The sequence below is a fragment of the Barbus barbus genome (genome assembly GCF_936440315.1).
Source record: "Barbus barbus genome assembly, chromosome: 23".
Taxonomy (NCBI): Eukaryota; Metazoa; Chordata; class Actinopteri; order Cypriniformes; family Cyprinidae; genus Barbus; species Barbus barbus.
The window spans coordinates 2,130,468-2,151,254 of NC_136751.1; the positions used below are offsets into that span (position 1 = coordinate 2,130,468).

General features: G+C 37.0%; 1 protein-coding gene across 1 annotated transcript in view; it reads right to left on the reverse strand.

Moving 5' to 3' along the window:
• LOC306843117 (protein phosphatase 1 regulatory subunit 37-like) overlaps nt 1-20,787 on the reverse strand; it is a 41,993-nt gene that overhangs the window by 9,850 nt on the left and 11,356 nt on the right. Inside the window, exons 3-7 of the mRNA XM_079374403.1 lie at nt 16,974-17,071; nt 10,559-10,604; nt 9,483-9,583; nt 2,069-2,188; nt 1,833-1,983 (exon numbers count right to left, since the gene is read on the reverse strand). Coding sequence (XP_079230529.1) covers nt 1,833-1,983; nt 2,069-2,188; nt 9,483-9,583; nt 10,559-10,604; nt 16,974-17,071 — 516 coding nt within the window. The remainder of the gene's footprint in view (nt 1-1,832; nt 1,984-2,068; nt 2,189-9,482; nt 9,584-10,558; nt 10,605-16,973; nt 17,072-20,787) is intronic.

A 20,787-nucleotide genomic window follows, 5' to 3' on the forward strand; every position in this document is an offset into this window, starting at 1 on the left:
ATTTTCCTCATTCGTTTGAAATAAAATTAAATATAATTTTATGTTTGTGATTTTTATTAGTCATATAGGGATGCTGTTTGAATATATGTGTGTGGTTTCCTACAAAGAAATGTCGAAAGTACAAAAGATTACAACACTATATAACATCACTAAATTGTTATATCAGCCTATACATATTTTTACATATATAAAATCACATTTTGTCAATATACATTAAAAATAGGGTCAAAGATGTACATTACAAATACGTCATTGAAGCGCGTCCTAGATAAACACAGCATAATCCCCGCTTATTAACGAACAATAATGTAAACCTACTTCAAAGATGTAGGTGCAAACAGAATACTATACAGTGACGTCAACATAGTTTTTTTATAAGCAGTTAATTTATCACACCGAAAGCTACTGCGGCAGTGAAAATGTGATGACTCGCGCATCTAGCAAGAACTTAACGATACACAGATACACAAAATAATCGTAGGCCTATTAATTCAAGCATTTGACATTTTTGAGAATTAAAAGTCAGTAATGAACAATACTGCACAAATTATAGCGATCACTTTCTCTATCCCAAACGTGTACAGCAAGGTGGATATACAGTACACAACACCCCAGAGGTCTATACTGCCACCTGTTGGTGCAGTTGCAGTTATGTCGACATCACGAAAAAATTAAGTCACAAGAAAATGTCAAGGTGTGATAATGAGAAAACTTTTCTATGAAACAAAGTAGCGCTTGCTTACCATTTTGAATAACAGTTATGTTGATTCATTTTAAGTGGCTCGTTCTGAAAATATAGATATTGAAATGCTTGGGTAAGATCACGTAACATTAGAACAGCCTCCTGTCTGTGCCACCTTCGTTTACATCACTTTCGCTTTAATTCTCGTGCACAACAAGTTTTTGCTCAAAACTAACAAAATTAAAAATAATTTCCACGGGATTAGGTTGAGCAGACGTCCCGTTTTTCCTGGTACAGTCCCGTATTTCAGCTCTATTTTTAGTGTCCCGACTTATTTTGAAAAAAAAAAAAAAAATCATGCTTTGTCCCGAATTTCAAAATTTCTTTATGTCTGGGTAATCAGATCGTTCTGTTAAAGCCAAAACAGCCTATTTAAAGTCTGTCATTAATGTTAATCAAACAACAAAATGTTAAATTTAATTAAACCTACTGCATTTAAAAAAACGAGGTTAGTTACTCTGTATCGCTATCGTATTAGTCTTAGGGTTTGTGATTTGCTTTTTTTATTTTTTTTATATATAACTATATAGGCTAGATATCGTGAAATATAATTTCTGATATCGTGGTCATATTGCCCACCTGTCCAGTATTCCACCATGAGAAATCTGGTCACCCTACACAGCAGAGACTTGGTGTCTTTTTAAAAAAAGGGACATATATATTGGTATCAGCATCGGCTATCAGCCAATAGGATTTGAAAAATATGGGCATATCGGATATCGTGAACAATCTAATATTGTGCATCCCATATATATATAGATAGATATATAGATACATAGATATGTCGATTCAGTCCAGTAAGTGTTCAGTTCAAATTATTACTAACAATATAAACATTCTTAGGTTTAATTTATACAAATCAGTAAAGCACAAGCTGAAGATGGACCTTTGTGCAGTTATCGCAAAAGGCCTTTTACATGCTAAAATCATAAACCATCATTCCGACAACAGAAAGCATGTACTACAGTTTTTTTTTTTATCATGTTGATCATTTAAAGCACTTAGAAATCGGTGTATCACATATGATACATTAGGTTTTATAAGGTTAACCTCCACAGTGTTCCCAATCATTGGTTTTTCCATTCATTACCCAGCAGCATGAGCGGTCGTCCTGAGATGCCGGCGTTCTCCAGGTGCAGGACGGTCAGACTGCCGCTGATCCGCAGAGCTCTGGCCACGAACGGAGCCGAATGGTCCAGCAGCGGGGTGTTACGGGCGTCCAGGTACTGCAGAGAGCTCGTCTGGAGGCACACAGATGCATGAGGAGTGAAGCGGAGCAGATCGACTCTTCATTAAAGTGTGAACTGAGCATAACTCAAGCCTCACCCTCCTCATCATGTGCGAGGCGGCCTGCCAGCCGCGTGTGCCCATGTGCTTGTTGCTGGAGATATTGAGATGAGTGGCGGATTCATAGTACTCTATCATATCGAACAAAGCGGATGCTCCCTGAGAGAGAAAGAAACACGTTCTTTATTCTGTATAGCATTTCAGAATTAATAGCAGTCTGTTCTGTTTATTCTGCAGAAGGAGATTATGAAAGGAATGCAAAACACAAACACATGCAGACCACCTGAGTTACCATGACAACAACCTGCTGCATCGGTTCAGAAACTGATGAGGGGAAAAAATATACACACACATATACATACATATACACTCACTGGCTACTTTATCAGGTACACCTGTTCAATTGCTTGGTAACACAAATTGCTAATCAGCCAATCACATGGCAGCAACTCAATGCATTTAGTTATCTAGATGTGGTGAAGACGACTTGCTGAAGTTCAATCCGAGCATCAGAACGGGGAAGAAAGGGGATTTAAGTGACTTTAAACGTGGAATGGTTGTTGGTGCCAGACGGGCTGGTCGGAGTATTTCAAAAACTGCTGATCTACTGGGATTTTCACACACAGCCATCTCTAGGGTTTACAGAGAATGGTCCAAAAAAGAGAAAATATCCAGTGAGCGGCAGTTGTGTGACGAAAATGCCTTGTTGATGTCAGAGGTCAGAGGAGAATGGGCAGACTGGTTAGAGAGGATAGAAAAGCAACAGTAACTCAAATAACACTCGTTACAACCAAGGTATGCAGAATAGCATCTCTGAACGCACAACACGTCGAACCCTGAAGCAGATGGGCTACAGCAGCAGAAGACCACACCGGGTGCCTTCTCTATCTTCTGATGGCTACTTCCAGCAGGATAATGCACCATGTCACAAAGCTCAAATCATCTCAGACTGGTTTCTTGAACATGACAATGAGTTCACTTTACTCAAATGGCCTCCACAGTCACCAGATCTCAATCCAATAGAGCACTTTTGGGATGTGGTGGAACGGGAGATTCGCATCATGGATGTGCAGTCGCCAAATCTGCAGCAACTGCGTGATGCTATCATGTCAGTATGGACCAAAATCTCTGAGGAATGTTTCCAAGGCAGTTCTGAAGGCAAAAGGGGGTCCAACCCGGTACTAGCAAGGTGTACCTCATAAAGTGGCCAGTGTGAGAGAGAGAGTGAGAGTGAGAGTGAGAGAGAGAGAGAGAGAGAGAGAGAGTGAGAGTGAGAGTGAGAGTGAGAGTGAGAGTGAGAGTGAGAGTGAGAGTGAGAGTGAGAGAGAGAGAGTGTGTGTATATATATATATATACTAAAATTATTTCAGGAGAAACTTTTAAAAATGTCCATTAATATTTTTCTGACTAAAAATGTCATCTAGTATCATTAGTATAAATATAATCTAATTGCCATTTACACTCAGTGCTCACTGATAGCCGCTGCCCTAACTTTATTTTGTTTTGATTTTGCCTTCTGGGATTTGATCTGGATTGCCCCCCTTGGGGTTAAAGTGCAATCAGAAACAACAAGCCAAAAAGACAGTGAAAATGTAACATAAAATAACGTAACATAACATAAAGGTAACGTAGGCCTAACATAAGACGTACAATTGTGAGACGCCCTTTGGCCCAAATCGTGAATCAGTATTCAGAAAGACACAGAAAACAAATAACGATTGCTAACGATTGCCTGTTACATTACCAGTGTTTCCCACAGACTTGGACTTTATTTGTGGCTGCATATGCAAATTAATTCTCTGCCAGCAGGAGGCGCTTGTAGAGCAGGAGAAATAGAGGTTTCTTCAGTAACGCTGTACACAAATTAGCGCTCTGCTCACAAACGCTGCTTTATCAGACATTATGCAAGATGAAATGAAAATGACATTCAAAATTTTCTGATGAGAGTCTGTTTCCTTCAGAAATGCAGTGATATTAAAGACACTCGCACCGTGATTCGATTCTGAAACGTGCAGCGCTTGCTTATTCAATGAAGTCAAAGCTTTTTGAAAAAAAAATCTATTTGTGGCGGTCAGTTTTGATATTGTGGCACACAAATAAATCAATGTATGGGAAACACTGCATTACAGAACATAAAATTTAACTTAGCCTACCACAGAGTAAGGAGAGATGACTGAGGACGATGACGAATGATTTGCAGATCCTGAACACCATGACAAACATCTAATCTTGTAAAATGTGTGGTAAGTAGGCTACTGCCGCTCCATAGTAAAAACATTGATTTTCAGACATTGATCTGATTTTCATTCAAACAAGTCGACATAAACTACACATTCGAGTTAATTGATAATCGATTTATCGGCCAGCCCTAGACTGTTTATATAAAAATACTAATACTAATTTATATATATATAATTAATTAATTATAATGTAAATGTAATCTTTTTGTTTTGGATGGTAACATGTCCAGTTGTACTATATGGTAATATTCATATAAATGTGTAAGGATTAGTTGTGGTTTTTTTATTTTATCCTGGATGAAGCCCCAGAATGTCTCCCATATGATGTCGTAAGTGCTAAGATTTAGTCTGCATGTCTATACATGTGCACGTCTATATGTGTGTCTCAAGAGAAAACATGGTTTTGTTTCCAGCATCTTTACACTAGATATTTACACTGCCCTCTGAGCAGCAGCATGAGTCACACAGTGATCTAAGACAAGACGAGACAAAGAGAGAACAGAGAGAGAGAGAGAGAGAGAGAGAGAGAGAGAGAGAGAGAGAGAGAGAGAGAGAGAGAGAGAGAGAGAGAGAGAGAGAGAGAGAGAGAGAGAGAGAGAGAGAGAGAGAGAGAGAGAGAGAGGACAGAGAGAGACAGAGAGAGTTTCCATTACAGATTTGAGATATTTTATAAATGTCAATAAAAAACTATTGCAAAATGACAGTGTTTCCATTAACCCATGTTATGCGACTAAACGTAACTTTTTCTCTCGCAATAAGTCACAGCGACAGATGTTGGTAGGTTTACATATATCGCAGCCACCACACTAGCCATGAAGAGTCACTTCTGGGCCACTTCTGAAACACGCCGAGGCGCTGCTGGTATAAACAAGCATTGACTAGAGTGTTGGGCCGTAATGCAGTGTAAATAAGGGCTTATTCAAGTTAAGGGTAAGCCCCTTATATTTGTGAGCGGCCATGCATGAGGTGTTTCTTGGAGGTTAAAGAATGATCATGTGACTTATACCACCTCATGAGAGAGTAAACTTTTTTGCAATATATGGGAGTTTTTGCGAAATTGACACGTTTCCATTGGGCTTATTTTCCAATTCGCAATTTCAATTTGTGCAATTTGAAGGGTAATGGAAACGCAGGTAGAGAGAGAGAAAAAAACATTGTATGGAAGTCAGTGGAGACCAGAAAGTGTTTGGTTTGGCCAACATTCTTCCAAATATCTTCTTCGTTTGAATTCAAATAATTTTAAAAAGGAGAACCAGAAGCTGCTTGGTCATTCTCAAAAAGATCTTCTTCTGAGTTCAACAGGTTTAAAACATCATGAGGGTCATTTTTGGGTGAACTATCCCTTTAGGAACTAAGTGTATGATTTGTGTAATTGTTTCATCTGTATTAAAATAGACAATATTATCACTTTCTTAAAGGGGTCATATGATGCGATTTCAAGTTTTCCTTCCTCTTTGGAGTGTTACACAAGCTGTTTGTGAATAGATAAGATCCCTGAAGTTGCAAAGACTAAAGTCTCAAAACCAAAGAGATATTCTTTATAAAACTTAAGACTGGACCATGCCCCCCTAAAACGGCTCATTCAAACATGGCCCACGTCTACGTCACTGTGTGGGAAGATTTGCAAAACACCACTCAAATGTATATGCAATGAAAGAAGGCGTAACTTTTATTCTGGCTGTAGTATTGTTGCTGCCGCCAGCGCCATGTCACTGGAGACGCTGTTTATAGTTGTGAAAGTACTTTGTTTGGGCTTCCAAAAGAGGACACAACTAGAAATCAGTGAACCAGAACCAGAACAGTTCAACCCAAATATTAGAGTGTGTGCAGCGCATTTTACGGAGGACTGTTTCCTGATCCTGGGAGAGTAGCCTACAATGCTGGCTGTACAAAGGCTGTTTCTATAAAGTGGGGCAATTTCAACTTTGCAAGGACAGTCTGGTGCTTCTGACTCACAGCCTGTAAGTATGTTTCTGCTACTGACGATTCAAACATGAGTTTTGAGGTGTGTAGAGTAGTGCTTGTTGTTTGTCGTTTCTCCGATCACAAATGCAGACGTGGTAATGTTTAAAAAGACAGTATAAGTCATTATAATCTGTAATTATGCCCCCACTGGATGCAACAAATGCCTCGTTTATAATGGGTTTTATTGTTTTTATGTCGTCGCCCCGGGATACAGCAACACAATACGGTGAGAGGCGTAACATTTCCGTCTCACGCTTGAGGTATTCAGCCAATCACAACGCACTGGATAGCTGGCCAATCAGAGCAGGCCTTGCTTCTCAGAGCGATGAGCTTTGTAAAAATCGACGCGTTTCAGAAAGACGGAGCATAGAGGAGCAACAATAATGTACAGTATGTGGAAAATAATGTGTTTTTGAACCTTAATCCACATAAACACATTGCATTACACCAAATAATGTTCTTTTTAGCAACGTCATATGACCCCTTTAAATAATGCTAAACATTTTGCACTATTCTGCTTGGGGTATGTGACAGACTGGCCCATATTCACGCTCTGCCGAATGAGGACAGAAGTGAAACTCAGCAGTGTTTAATTGATCAGATCTCTGCTGAGGTGCAGCATATGGTGTTGAGCTCCACCCTGAACACACACACACACACCCTATAAGTCTGCATAGTGGAGGCGGAGAGGCTCAACATTTCTGGAGGAGCCAAAAAACAAGAACAAGTACAAAGCAGTTCATAAAGAGGGTTTAAATGTAAAGAAGACTAGGAGCAGCAGGAGTGCAGCAAATACTTAGACACAGAAAAACAACAAACATGCTGATTATGGTACTGCGGCAGGGGACAGAAACATACCGTGGCCAGACAAACGCCAACAACACTTAAAGGAGTAGTTGGAATTAGGCAGAAGAAACTGATCCCAGACCAGCAGTTATGGGCAATAAAATAAAAAACTAAATTAAAATACAAGCAATTAAAAAAAGAATTACATTAAAATACATAAATTAAAATAAATATCAATAAATGAAAAACAAACAAATAAATAAATATATTAGTGCTGTCAAACGATTAATCGCATCTGAAATAAAAGTTTGTGTTTACATAATGTGTGTACTGTGTATATTTATTATGTAAATGTTAGTGTTAATTTCGTCAACGAAGACTATGACGAAATATTTTCGCTGACTGGCTTTTTTCCCCATGACTAAGACGAGACAACAATAAGGTTAATAAACGATAACTAAGACTAGATCAACACGCAATTTCGTTGACGAAATGAGACTAAATTGTATAAAAATAAAATAAAAAAAAACCTCTTTACTTTTGTCAAAAAAAGGAGACAAAATGTTATTGCAGACTACTGTACACGGCTCTACTACGTGAGATTTCATGAGTGCGGTTGCCAGATATCAAGAGTTCAAGTCCCCGAATCAGAGCTTCGCTGTTTCATGGATACAGTTTCTGCCACGTTTTTTGTTTATTTTAAGCAATCTGGCAACCACCCACATGCGCTCGCTCCTCCTTGCAGAAGCGCCGCCGCCGCTGATCTGAAAACACGACAAACATGCTGGAGTTTAGCGTCTAAATAAAAGCGTCACTCAGCCGGTGATGAGATCTCGACTGTATTGTTTGCGATTGAGGTTGCTGTATAATGCACTTACTCAAGCGCTGTTGTTTTAATACAGACATAGGCTATTGCAATGATAGTGGAATTACTTGGAATATCACTGTTATAATATTTTTTTGTTTGTTTTAGCAGTTTTCATAGTGTAGACAGAAAGCGTGCATGCGTATTTGGTATTAATTTATATAATAAAACGCCTATAATAAGTCAGTACACTAGATGAGGTAAAACAAACCATGTATGAGGCCACAATCTATTTGTGCTTACTGGTGAAAGTGCAATACCTGAAATGCAAAAGTTAAATTTCTCAAATGACAACAATCATTACAAATACAAATTTGAGCAAAAATATTTTTATCAGTTTAATCATTATACGGCATGACGAAAATGCGACTAAGATTTGACTAAAACCTTACTAAAATGCATTTCATCGACTTGAACTTAACTAAACAAAAACAGGACAAGGTTGACTAAACATGATAACATTCGAGTAAGACTAAGACTAAATTAAAAATGGATGCCAAAATTAATACTGCTGTACGGTTAATTAATAATAATCTTATTGCTAAAATGTCAAGTTTTCATTGACTAAAATATTGAGACATTTAGTCGACTGAAACTTGACAAACTAAATAGGATAAGGTTGACTAAATATGATGAAAACTAACAAGGACATTTAACGGGACTAAGACTAAAATTGAAAATAGCTGACAAAATTAACTAGTATATATACACACTCATACATCATTTTGAAAATATTTACATGTATATATTTATATTTAATAAAAAAATATTAAATATATACATGCATGTGTGTGTATTTAAATATACATAAATACACACAGTACACACACATGTAAACAAAAACTTTTATTTTGAAAGCGATTAATAGTGATCAATCATTTGACAGCACTAAAATATATACATCAATAGTGACCGTTAGAATGTGTACACAGTACATTTTTTCATTGAAAAAAAAAAAAAAACTAAAAAAAATTTAATGCATTAAAATCAATTAAAATAATATCAATGAAATGAAAATAGTGATGGTCAGAATGTGTGTTCATAGAACATATTTATTTGAAATGAATGAATGAATTAATTTATTTATTAAAATACAATAAATAAAAACAAACAAATACATACAGAAATAGTGACTGTTAGAATGTGTACATAACACATCTTTTATTTCAAAAGAGCTATGACACTCCCTTAAGATTGAGTGAGTGTGTTTGTATGGAAGATGCTGAGATCCACCCAACTTATGACTTATGGGTCAAAACGATTGCCTTAACTCAAACAGTAGTCAGAGGCCAGGAGTGACCTCAAGTAACCTAGAAACAGACCGAATCTCCAGAGCTCCTGATATCTGTGTTTATGTTGGACAAGCACACACCGTGTCAGAACAGCACACACGTATTCAAACACAGAGACACATGCCCGACGAGCATAAACGGCACTGATAAATGAAATCGGAGCGCTGCACTCGTCACAACAGAAGCTCAGACAGTTTTAAAGATGGAAAGAGAAAGAAAAAGAATGACCCTGCGGTCATAGAGCTGGTCAGGAAATGAGATTGGAAAGAAACTCAACGAGGTAAAATAAATAAAATACCACTCACATCCTCGTCTAAGTTTGTCTGTTCCAGATCCACCACTTTAAACTGCACCCTCTTAAAGATCTCCTCCAGAGATTCACACGCTTTATAGTCCAGCTTCTCTCCTACAGAGGAAAACACACGAGAGAGAAAAAGACTCAATTTTTGCACTGATATGGCTCTTTATATTCTTTTATTTTGTAAAAACACAGATCAAAGTCAGACACATAGTGATGATTTGTCTGCTACTTTCTTATTTACAGTAAACTTGAATCATCTGATGGTGAGATCAGCTCATCTACGGACACACACCTATTAACTACACAAACCAAACAAGGACAAAAATCAGTCTTAACAGGTTGAACTCAACGGAGAACCTGTGTGTGTGTGTGTGTGTGTGTGTGTGTGTGAGAGAGTGAATGAAATGGGTTCTCAATGCATTCTCATGACTTAACTGTTCATTCATGGATTGTGTAAAATTAAATATAATATAGATAACATTCAACATTTTGTGATTGGTAAGATTAAAAAAATATATTTTATTTTTGAAAAATATTATTACAGCTGTTTTCTATGTGAATCTATGTTAAAATGTAATGTATTTCTGTGATCACAGCTGTATTTTCAGCATCATTACTCCAGTCTTCAGTGTCACATGATCTTCAGAAATCATAATAATATACTGATTTACTGCTCAAGAAACATTTCTGATTATTATCAATGTTGAAAACAGTTGTGCTGCTTTATATTGTTGTGGAAACTGTGATACACTTCATTTTTTCAGTATTCTTTGATGAATAGAAAGTTCAAAAGAACAGCACTGATTTAATATAGAAATCTTTAGTAACATTATAAATGCATTTACTGATCCATTTAATGCATCCTTGCTGAATTAGTATCAATCATAATATGGAATGGAGAAAAATGGAATTTAGGGATTTTTTGAAAGCTGGTTCAAATATTTAAAAATAAAGGACTCATGTTTCCAAGACTTTTCATTACTTGACTACATTTCTATGACTATCCCAAGACAAAACTCCCTGAACTTTCAATGACCGTGCAGACACTGAACATCGTGATAAGGAGATTTTTTAGCTCACCTTTGAGTTCTAGGCACTCGTTTCGCTGTGTCAGGTCTTTTAAGTCCTATGGAAAAAAATACAAATAAAAAGTAGAGAGAGTTTACTATTGAGAGATGAATATTATTGGACAGGGAGGTCATTAATATAACTCGTTTAAAAAATGTGTGTGCACCTACACCTAGAGACACAAGAAAAGTGTGTGTGTGTGCTGTAACATGTCTCTGGGTTACCGTACACATTGACAAACAAATGGACTAAGAGCTGAAAGCATGCCAGTATAAATGCTGAACTGATAGGTCTGAGGGTTGTGTAAACACTACGATGTCTGTGCTGTAAGACAGCAGGGGGCAGCAGCCCTAATCCTGTTCTGTGATCAGCAAAGACTCTGAAGCATTCAGAGTCAGCACCTGACATTTAACGCTGACATGCAAGCAGCATCTGACCCTGAGCTTTCTAGTGTGACTTCAATGAGCCTTGTGTTTCTGCTGTTACACAAGCCATCTGCGGTCTTCTTTACTCACCAATCACAGACAGCACTTGTACAGGAGAGGAGGGAAACTGTATTAAATATATATAGTTTTTATTTAACCCTTGTTGCATTTCTCTCAGTTTGACCCAGAAAGGATTTCCCCCCCAAAAAGTTAATGTTATGCTTGTAAAACTGCTGATACATTTCGTGTGATGCTATATTATCACCAAATGTTGTCTTAAATCTTTTCATCAGTTTGTTTTCTTTCAGCTAGCTCGGGTTTTGCATTTCTTTTTGGAAGTATAGGTTTCATTGATCTGAGCTCTAGCACTGCAGTTTTTGAGCGAACATTCACAAAATGATCCACAAATAATGCTTTATTAACTCAAACACTGAGGTGCAATGAGGCCAATGATCAGTCAGGTCCAAAAAGAAATACAAAAACCTTTGCTCATTGGAAGAAAGCAAGTTGATAAAAAAAAACAAAGTCCAAGAGCTGGTGATAATATAGCAGAATGAGAGATTTTTCAGAAAGGCTGGTCATTTTTGACCAGGAGCACCAAATTAGGAAAAGGATTTTCACAAGGGTTATTAAATGTTTACTAAAATAATATTAAGAATAAAATATATATTACAATAAATATAAAAAAAAAAATTGGGTCTTTCTGTCAGTTTTATCACAGACATGAGAGACAGGAATCTATAATGAAAAAGTCTTCACAAATTCTCAGAAACGTCTGCTTTTTTACATGCCAGTGTAATATTATTGTGAAATTATTTTGTTTGCTCATGTTACATGCTTTAATAGATTTCACATTAAAACTAAAACTGTCAATCAAGCATCTTAATTGATTGCAAGCTAGATTTATTTGACTTTTTTTAAAGAAAGAATTGCACTCAGGAACATTCTTAGCATTTATCTTAAAAACTTCTTGGCTTTCATGAATACGGCTCCTGCAAGGTTTACCGCAAAAGTAAAAAAAAACTCAGTATAATAGGATGCAAATGGCTGCAAAGTTTACCTAATTATTGAGAACTGATCTCCAGAAACACGACAAATCCCAAAACAAAATAAGATTATTCTAAAACACTAATTTTAGTAATGTTATACAAATGATTAATCCAGCTGTGCCATTTGGGAACTGTGCTAGGATAAATCACATACACACACACACTCCTTTCGTTGCATTTACATAATATGCTATAATATACACCCTCCATAAGTATTGGAACAGTAAAGACAAAACTGCTCTGTTGTCTGTGGAGTCAAGACATTTGCAAATTTGATTAAAAGATGAGTATGAGACAAAACTACAGAATGTCACATTTTATTATTAGCCGTTTCAACACATGTTTTACCAAATAAAAATAACAGCACTTTTAGAGTTCATCCCTCTATCTGATGTGAGCATAAGTATTGGGACAGTTGAACAAAAGGCAGATATAAAAGATTAAAAGCTATTATTTAGTTGCAGATCCCTTGCACACAATCACAGCAGTGAGTCTGTGACCCATAGACATCACCAGACTCTTGCTCTCATCCTTTGAAATACTTTTCCCAGCCTTTAATGCAGCCAATTCCAATTGTTGCTTGTTTTGGGGAGTTTCTGTCTTTACTCTCCTCTCCAGCTGGTGAAATTCATGTTCAATCAGATTTAAATCTGGAGCTTGACTTGGGCAAACTAAGACTTTCCATTTCTTTGCTCTTATAAATTCCTTGACTGAACTGGCAGGGTGTTTTGGGTCATTGTCCTGATGCAATATGAAGTACTTCCCAATGAATCTGGTGGCATTTTCTTGAATATTGGTAGGCAAGATGGTTTTGTACCCTTCCAAATTCATTCTGCTCCTGTCATCATACATTAAGTCATCAGTAAAGTTGAGAGGGCCTGTTCCAGAGACAGTCATGCATGCCCATGCCATGACACCACCTCCACCATGCTTTACAGATGAGGCTGTATGCTTGGGATCATTGCAGTTCCCTTTTTTTCTCCACATTAGTGCTTTCCCATCACTTAGATAAAGGTTCATCTTTGTCTCATCGGTCCATAAACACAGTTCTAAAACTCTTCTGGCTCACCTTTGTGCTTTTTTGCACAAACTCTAATCTTGTCTTTCTATGTTTGGTGCTGGTCAGAGGTTTGCATCTTGCTGTGTAGCATCTGTAATTCTGTGTCAAAGTCTCCCGAGGACAGTAGATTGTCAGAGCATCACCCCAGCTTTCTGGAAGTTGTTGGTGATTTTACAGACATGTCTTTTAGGGTTCATTTTCACAGCTTTTATGATTTGTCTGTCATCAACTACTGTTGTTTTCTCAGCCGATCAGGTCGTTGTTGGTTGCTGGTGGTTTCCAATCTCTTGATTTCTCCATGCCCTTTGTTTCTGCTAGAGCTCTAACTGACTTCCTCTTTTCTTTTAGCATCCAAATTGCTTGCTTTTCTCTCAAAGTCAGCTCCCTCGTCTTCATCCTGGTTTGTGTGTGTCATCATCGAATGCAAGATTCAGAATACAGAAGTAATGGATATAACTGATACGACACATTCCCTGCTTTTAATATCTGAAGAATTAATGCAACAGGACACAGCTGATCACTTAGAAAGACCTGTGAGGCAACTGCTCCAATACTTATGCTCACATCAGATAGAGGGATGAACTCTAAAAGTGCTGAACGTCTTAGCTGGTAAAACATCTATGTGTTGAAACGGCTAATAATAAAATGTAACATTCTGTAGTTTTGTCTCATATTCATCTTTTAATCATATTTGTATATGTCTTGACTCCACAGCCAACAGAGCAATTTTGTCTTTACTTTTCCAATACTTTTGGAGGGCACTGTATAACATTATAAAAAATATAATCTGTGCAGAGAGTAAATGGACATAAAAGGAGCATTAATCCAAGTATCTCTTTTTCAACACATAGGCCTGTTTGTGAGGTAATTTTTCCAAGGGTGACTAAGCAATTAGGAGAGAGGAACACAAGCGGAGACTGAGGTGGTGGAAAAACACATACGTACACACGCACACAGTAATGACCGGCTATTTTCTGCCCTGGGGACACCCAGTGGAAATTTACCATCATCCCCTTGGAAGGGTTTAACTGACTGATGCCTTTCTGGACAACTACAGGTTACACAAACCGCACAAAAACACATTGCACGCACAAAAAAATCTACACTTGCAGAGAAAAATCAAGGAGAGGAAATGTAACAGATGGGAAACACAAAAGAGCGGGACATGCGGACGGAGGGAAAGAGGGGAGGAGAGCGGCAGCATGTGCTGGTTGGTGAGCGATTGTGGGTGTTAGCTGGCATCTCTGTGCAAACATCAGACCACGATAACAGGATTTCTCTCTGTCTGTCTGTTTTCAGTGACTCAGCGAGGAGCAGACGGGAGAAACTGATCTGCTTCGCTCCCGTCTCATTATAACACCTGCCGAGTCTCACCTGAAATCTTGCATGCATTTTTTAAAGTTGGCAAGAAATTAAAATTCACCGTCTATCATCTAACCCTGGTCTGTTAGGACCAAAATTCTACAAAATGCTCTTTTTTTATTTGCAAGCAAGTCATGACTAACGAAATATGCATAGTTTTGAAGAGATATAACTATTAACATTACAGATTTTGTGTTTGGGTGCATTTTGAGTCGGGTATTAATTGAAGGCGTTACACAATGTTAGAGAGACTCTCACACACTTTTAGGACTGAATTTTGTTAATAAACATGAAAAATTTATGAATTATTTTCCACCTCATTGTGAAAGTTATGAATGTAAAATTATTATTTATTTTTACGTTTGCAGAGTACCATATATATTGTTTGAATATGCAAGTTTCATAAATCTGGACTAATATTTAAAGAAACATTTATATAGAGCATTCCTCTGTTCCTTTAGAATTTAAAATATTTAAATAACAGTGTCTTTTGAGAAGAAACTGCATTAAACACTTAATAAACAGTGGTATCGGTTGTTTTTGCGCTCATTTCATACTGTATATCGATATTAACAGTATTGCTTCATACCGTATTGCTTATAAAAATATATCTATATAAAATCATACAAACTCGATAAGCGCCCAGGCCTACATGGTAATAACACAGTAACATTTAAAGCTGAATATTTTGTGCATTCACTCATTATTAAAACTTCTTGATCATCTACAATACCAACATTTCTACCCTATATTATTTATGTTTTTAATAATCCAGTTCACTTTTGATACGCGTCACAATATGCAGTAAAAGTTCTGTCGCTACTACAGTTTCATTATAACTGTAAAGCATTTTAAAGTTCCAATGAAATATAGATGTCACAGATTTATAACACTAGTGAAGGTTTTCCCCCCTCCCTCTTTCTGATACTCTTCAGGTTGATGTTTGGTGCTGAGCCATTAAGACGCTTATGTAACTGTGCTTTGTGCTATTGTGTCTGTGATCAATTTGACCCTTTTAAATTCATTACATTAGTAATTATTGCTATATTTGTTTCAGGAAGTCATGTAGTTAAATGTTTACTGACAGAAAACAGGCACGTTTATGTTGAGCTCTAACCAAATCAATAAAACGCTATATGCAAATGCAGATGTTAGGGAATTTGACTCTGAATGTGTGTGTGTCATCAGGACAGGAAGCTGTGACCGTTTGTTGACTCAGTATGGTATGTTTACAGTGATGCGTCTATAAGAGGCTTTCAGTAAGCATGATGCAGGCAGAGCGAGTCAGGAGGCATGTGACTGTACGGATGCCAGAGGCTGGTGAGGTTATACGTTTGTGAACAGAGCACAGATGTAATCCAGAGCAACAGACCAAATGAGGATACAATAGAGGTTACTAATGTGCGCGATCAGGCTTCCCTTTTCTTCTGAGTGTGAATTTAACACTTTATGACCTCAAGCAGAACTTCAAAGTCTTGAATAGTCATGCATTGAAACTTTTACTGAAATTATGAGTTGTATGTTAACATTTAAATTGCACATTATTATTATTATTATATAATATTCAATTACAATATAATTATATTAAAGGAGTCATATGATGCGATTTCATATGTTCCTTTGTCTTTGGAGTGCTACAAGCTGTGTGTGCATATAAGATCTTTAAAGTTGCAAAGATTAAAGTCTCAAACCCAAAGAGATATTCTTTATAAAAGTTAAGACTAAAACGGCTCATTCAAACACGCCCCCAACATGTCTACATCACAGTGTGAGCAGATTTGCATAACACCGCCCAAACGTATACGCAATGAAAGAAGGTGTAACTTTTATTCTCGCTGTAGTATTGTTGTTGCAATTGTTGTTCGTTGTGAAAGCGAAAGTACTTTGTTTGGCCTTCCAAATGAATTACACAACTAAAAATCACAAAATAATGCTCTTTTTATCAACATCATATAACCCCTTTAATATAATTATATTTCCACTCCAATTTGTCGAAATACAAAGTGTCTGAAATAAAAACTTGCTTTCATGCCAGATTTATTCAAACGTACATTAATACAATACATTAACATAAAAAAGTAAATAAAATATAATGAATGTTGCATAGTGCATATATTTAGCAAAATGCTCCTCTAAAGTTCATTTCTTCTAGTTGACTAACGACTTTATAAACATTGAATTGCTTTCCTGAGGTAAATGCATTTCGCTTGAACTAAAGCGGCTATACTTCACGTCACATTACAGAGCATAAAAAAAAATAATATTTATTGCTTGAATTGTCATAAAATAGAATGAGAGCCCAGACTTTCATATCAAAACACGCATCAATGGAAACCAGTATAGACAAAGACCTCAGTTCATTAAAATAAAGACGGATTTATATAGAGAGATCGATATCGTCAATCAGTCCAAGCCTCCACACGTTTACCTGTTGTAGCATATCCACGTTGTGAGCACAAAATATTTGCTAACAGTCAAAACATTATGATGTTTTGCAGATGTGAGAGACGGAGTGAATAAATGCGTGTTACCTGTATCTGTTTGAGCACTTTAGGGATTGGCTTGCAGTTGAGCTTCTGGCATGCTTGTCTGTAGGCATTCAGAATCTCCTCCACCGTCACATTCTGGGCTGCAGAGACAAAACCACACAAAGACAAGGACAAAGGTCATACAGAGACATACCACACAGCATATGCAACAGTCTGAATTCTCTAAGTCTGAATCCAGCTCATCTCATTCTCTAGGTTTAGCACAGCAATTGCTCCTACGATGCCTTAAAACAGCTTTCATAGGAAGGTTCTGTGACAGAGCACATGAGTCTGGACAACTGAACAATGCAAGCGAGTGAAATGGATCTGTCCTCACCGAGTGTGATTCTTGAGCACTCTCAGTAGGGCCTTTGTGTAGCCCATGAACACACACACACACTCAAAGAACAAAGCGGTCTAGACACTTTAAGCACTGGCCACAGTCATATGACTACATTCAGACTTATTGTTTTGATGTGAGACACACACACACACACACAGCACAGGATGGTTTAAGGCTATAAAATACCAGGCTCTACAGCGTGAGCATTTCATTTGCATTACGGTGATACTACAGTGTCATTTGTTATGCAAACATACTGACATAACATAAAAATAGGCGACGGAAAGGAAGCACCAAAAGCCATTCACAATGAATGCGGTGACTGTTTAAGTGCAAAAAATAATTACAAACATATCTATACCTCAGAGAAAATAATAAAAAATATATATTATTAAAACTTATTTCAAGTAGTTCTGTGCAATATTGCTTGTATGACTGCTACAGACCCAATGACAAAATGTGTAACCAATGTTTAATTGTTTATTCATCTCTTCTTATAAATGTAAATACATATGCATCATGAAAATTAGTAATAATAATAATAATAATAATAAACAAATATTCCTACTTATTACTCACATTACTACTTAAATTCACATTTAATTATGACAATATTTATAACATTTGACATTTAGAGCAATATAATAATAAAAAATACTACTAAATCAAATATTTGCATTTCTTTTTGTGCATCAATTTCACTTTGTAAGTAACAAACAATTACATCTTGAAAGGAAAATTCCGGGTAATTTTCACCCTAATGTTTACGTAAACCAGCTGTGCATGCGGTTGATTAACAATAATTTCATTAAGACAATAATTTCGACTGTGTGTATAAACAAACGAGAAGCATGTTTACAGTAAACAGTCACAATGTAAGCTTTGCAGGCCTGAGGGTTGACAAGGAAATGTAAAGCTTGTGTTTCAGTGCTTTAAGCTTTCTTCAATATTTGTACTGAATTTCTTTACTAAATATGACCCCTAAATCACCCCAATTTTTGTAACAGGAGCTGCATGTAAATAATGATTCACAGAGCGTTACACCACATCTCCCACGTCTCTTCTGGTTATCTTTGCAGATATTTAACTTAAGCTATTTACTAATTCATACATGACAGGACTTAAAAGACTTTTTATTTAATAATAGGCTGAAATTTGAATTCATGCAGATTTCAGGAATAAAGCTGTGTTATGTTTACATTGACGTGGCTATACTGACTGCTAGGCTTTCAAAACAGTGCAATATTAGCACATTTTACATGTTTAATTATTGTAAAAGGCAAATGTGGATTCTGCTTGTTTTTTGCATGTCTTGTGCGCATACAAACATACAAACACAGCAGAGGACTGCTGACTAGAGATGACGTGCTGGGTTGATGACTCAGATAATTACATGATTGGATGCCGTCCTTCCACGCTTGCTATTATCTATTAAGCTGCAGACCAATCACGACCACGATCACTAAAATGGGCTATAAATATAAACCAATACATGACGAACTAACGATTTAGCTAAGAGTGCATCATGAGTCTTTCATCTTCTCCTCAGGCAGTCTAATTAAACTAAAGTCTGCATTAAAAGATTTCCAATGGCTCATTCTCCATGAGCGGAGACCTGGAACGCCTTTTGGCAATTCAGCAAAACTTCTTTAATCCAGTATCTAATATGTAAGCAATACCAAAACAAAGGCCAATAATTACAGCACAAACACTAATGTTGCACAAAGTGCTTAGTTAAATTCCAGAAGTTTTTGGTTAACTGAAAGTTTGCAAACTGTGATGATCATCCACTGTTTACTTACAAATATGCCTATATGCCTTACCTATCCGGAATACTGGATCCCTGTCAATCTTCAAGCAACAACTGAAAACTCATCTCTTTCGGCAGCACTTGACTTCATCCTAAACTCAAAAAAACCCTCAATCTTTCCCTCTATCTTTCTCTCCGCTTACTAGCTTGTACTTATTTGAACAATGACTGAGACTTGGTGTTACGAGCACTTCCTCTGTCTGATTGCCTCTTCAAGATGAATCGCTTTTTGTATTCCCCAATTGTAAGTCGCTTTGGATAAAAACGTCTGCCAAATGACTAAATGTAAATGATTTCATCTTTTACAAGCAGTGCTGCTTGTCAGTTTGTCACCAGTGCTGCTTGTCAGATGTCAGTTCTAACACAGTGGACCAATCAGAAGACCCTGGAGGCGGGGCAAGCGTAGCAAGATTTTGTTTACAGTAAATTGGTATGGCAATTTTTTTATTTGATGGCAATATGGCGGAAGAGGCACTCATAATGGCTGAGCCAGGATACCTTGAATGATATAACATTTATTCAAGTGATTATCACAACCTGTTTCTTTAAAAAAAAAAAAGAGCCTGGAGATATATTATATTAAATATTATGATAAATATTTCTGTTATTGCATCACGTCTCAAAAGCACGTCTCCAGACCCTTGCGTTCTGTGCTGCGCTTTTTAAAAAACCATTCCTGAGCGATGCGTGTTGCGTTTTTAGACACAAAGATGCATTCTGTGTGAACGACCCCTTGATTGCTCACAGTTCGATCAGATTGAGCTCTGCCAACCAGTCACAGCAGCTGATAAAATACACTCACTCAAGACAAAAACTGCAGGAAAATGAGGCCTTGAGTGCACTTAGTACAACTAACCTCATAGATTATCACAGGAAATAATCATTACTAGTGAACATTGGTCTTAGTGAAAGTGGTCAATATTTAGAAGTTCAATTATGTGGTTTTATCAGCAATGTAGTGAGCGTTTGTTAGTACAGAAGTACTCAACTCAGTGACAAGGGATCATGGTATAGAGTTAATCAGGGTGTGTGATTTCCGCACCATTCATTTAATTTCATCAATTCGTAGCAGTGAATGAAGAGGTATCATATCGATCACAAGTGCAGTATGGAGTACCTCAAGGATCAGTACTAGGGCCGTTACTTTTCATGCTTTACATGTTGCCCTTGGGAGATATTATCAGGAGACATGGTGTTAGCTTTCACTGTTATGCTGATGATACTCAGCTCTATTTTTCTTCGCGGCCCGGTGAAACACACCAAATTGAAAAACTAACAGAATGCATAGTCGGTATAAAAAAACTGGATGACGAGTAACTTCTTACTGCTAAATTCTGAAAAAACAGAAGTGTTAATTATCGGACCTAAAAACCCCACATGTAATAACCTAGAATACTATCTAACACTTGATGGCTGCTCTGTCATTTCTTCTTCATCAGTTAGGAACCTAGGTGTGCTGTTTGATAGCAATCTTTCATTTGAAAGCCATGTTTATAGCATCTGTAAAACTGCGTTTTTCCATCTCAAAAACATATCTAAATTGCGACCTATGCTCTCAACATCAAATGCAGAAATGCTAATTCATGCGTTTATGACCTCAAGGTTAGACTATTGAAATGCTTGACGCTTGATCAACAAACTACAGCTGGTCCAAACTGCAGCAG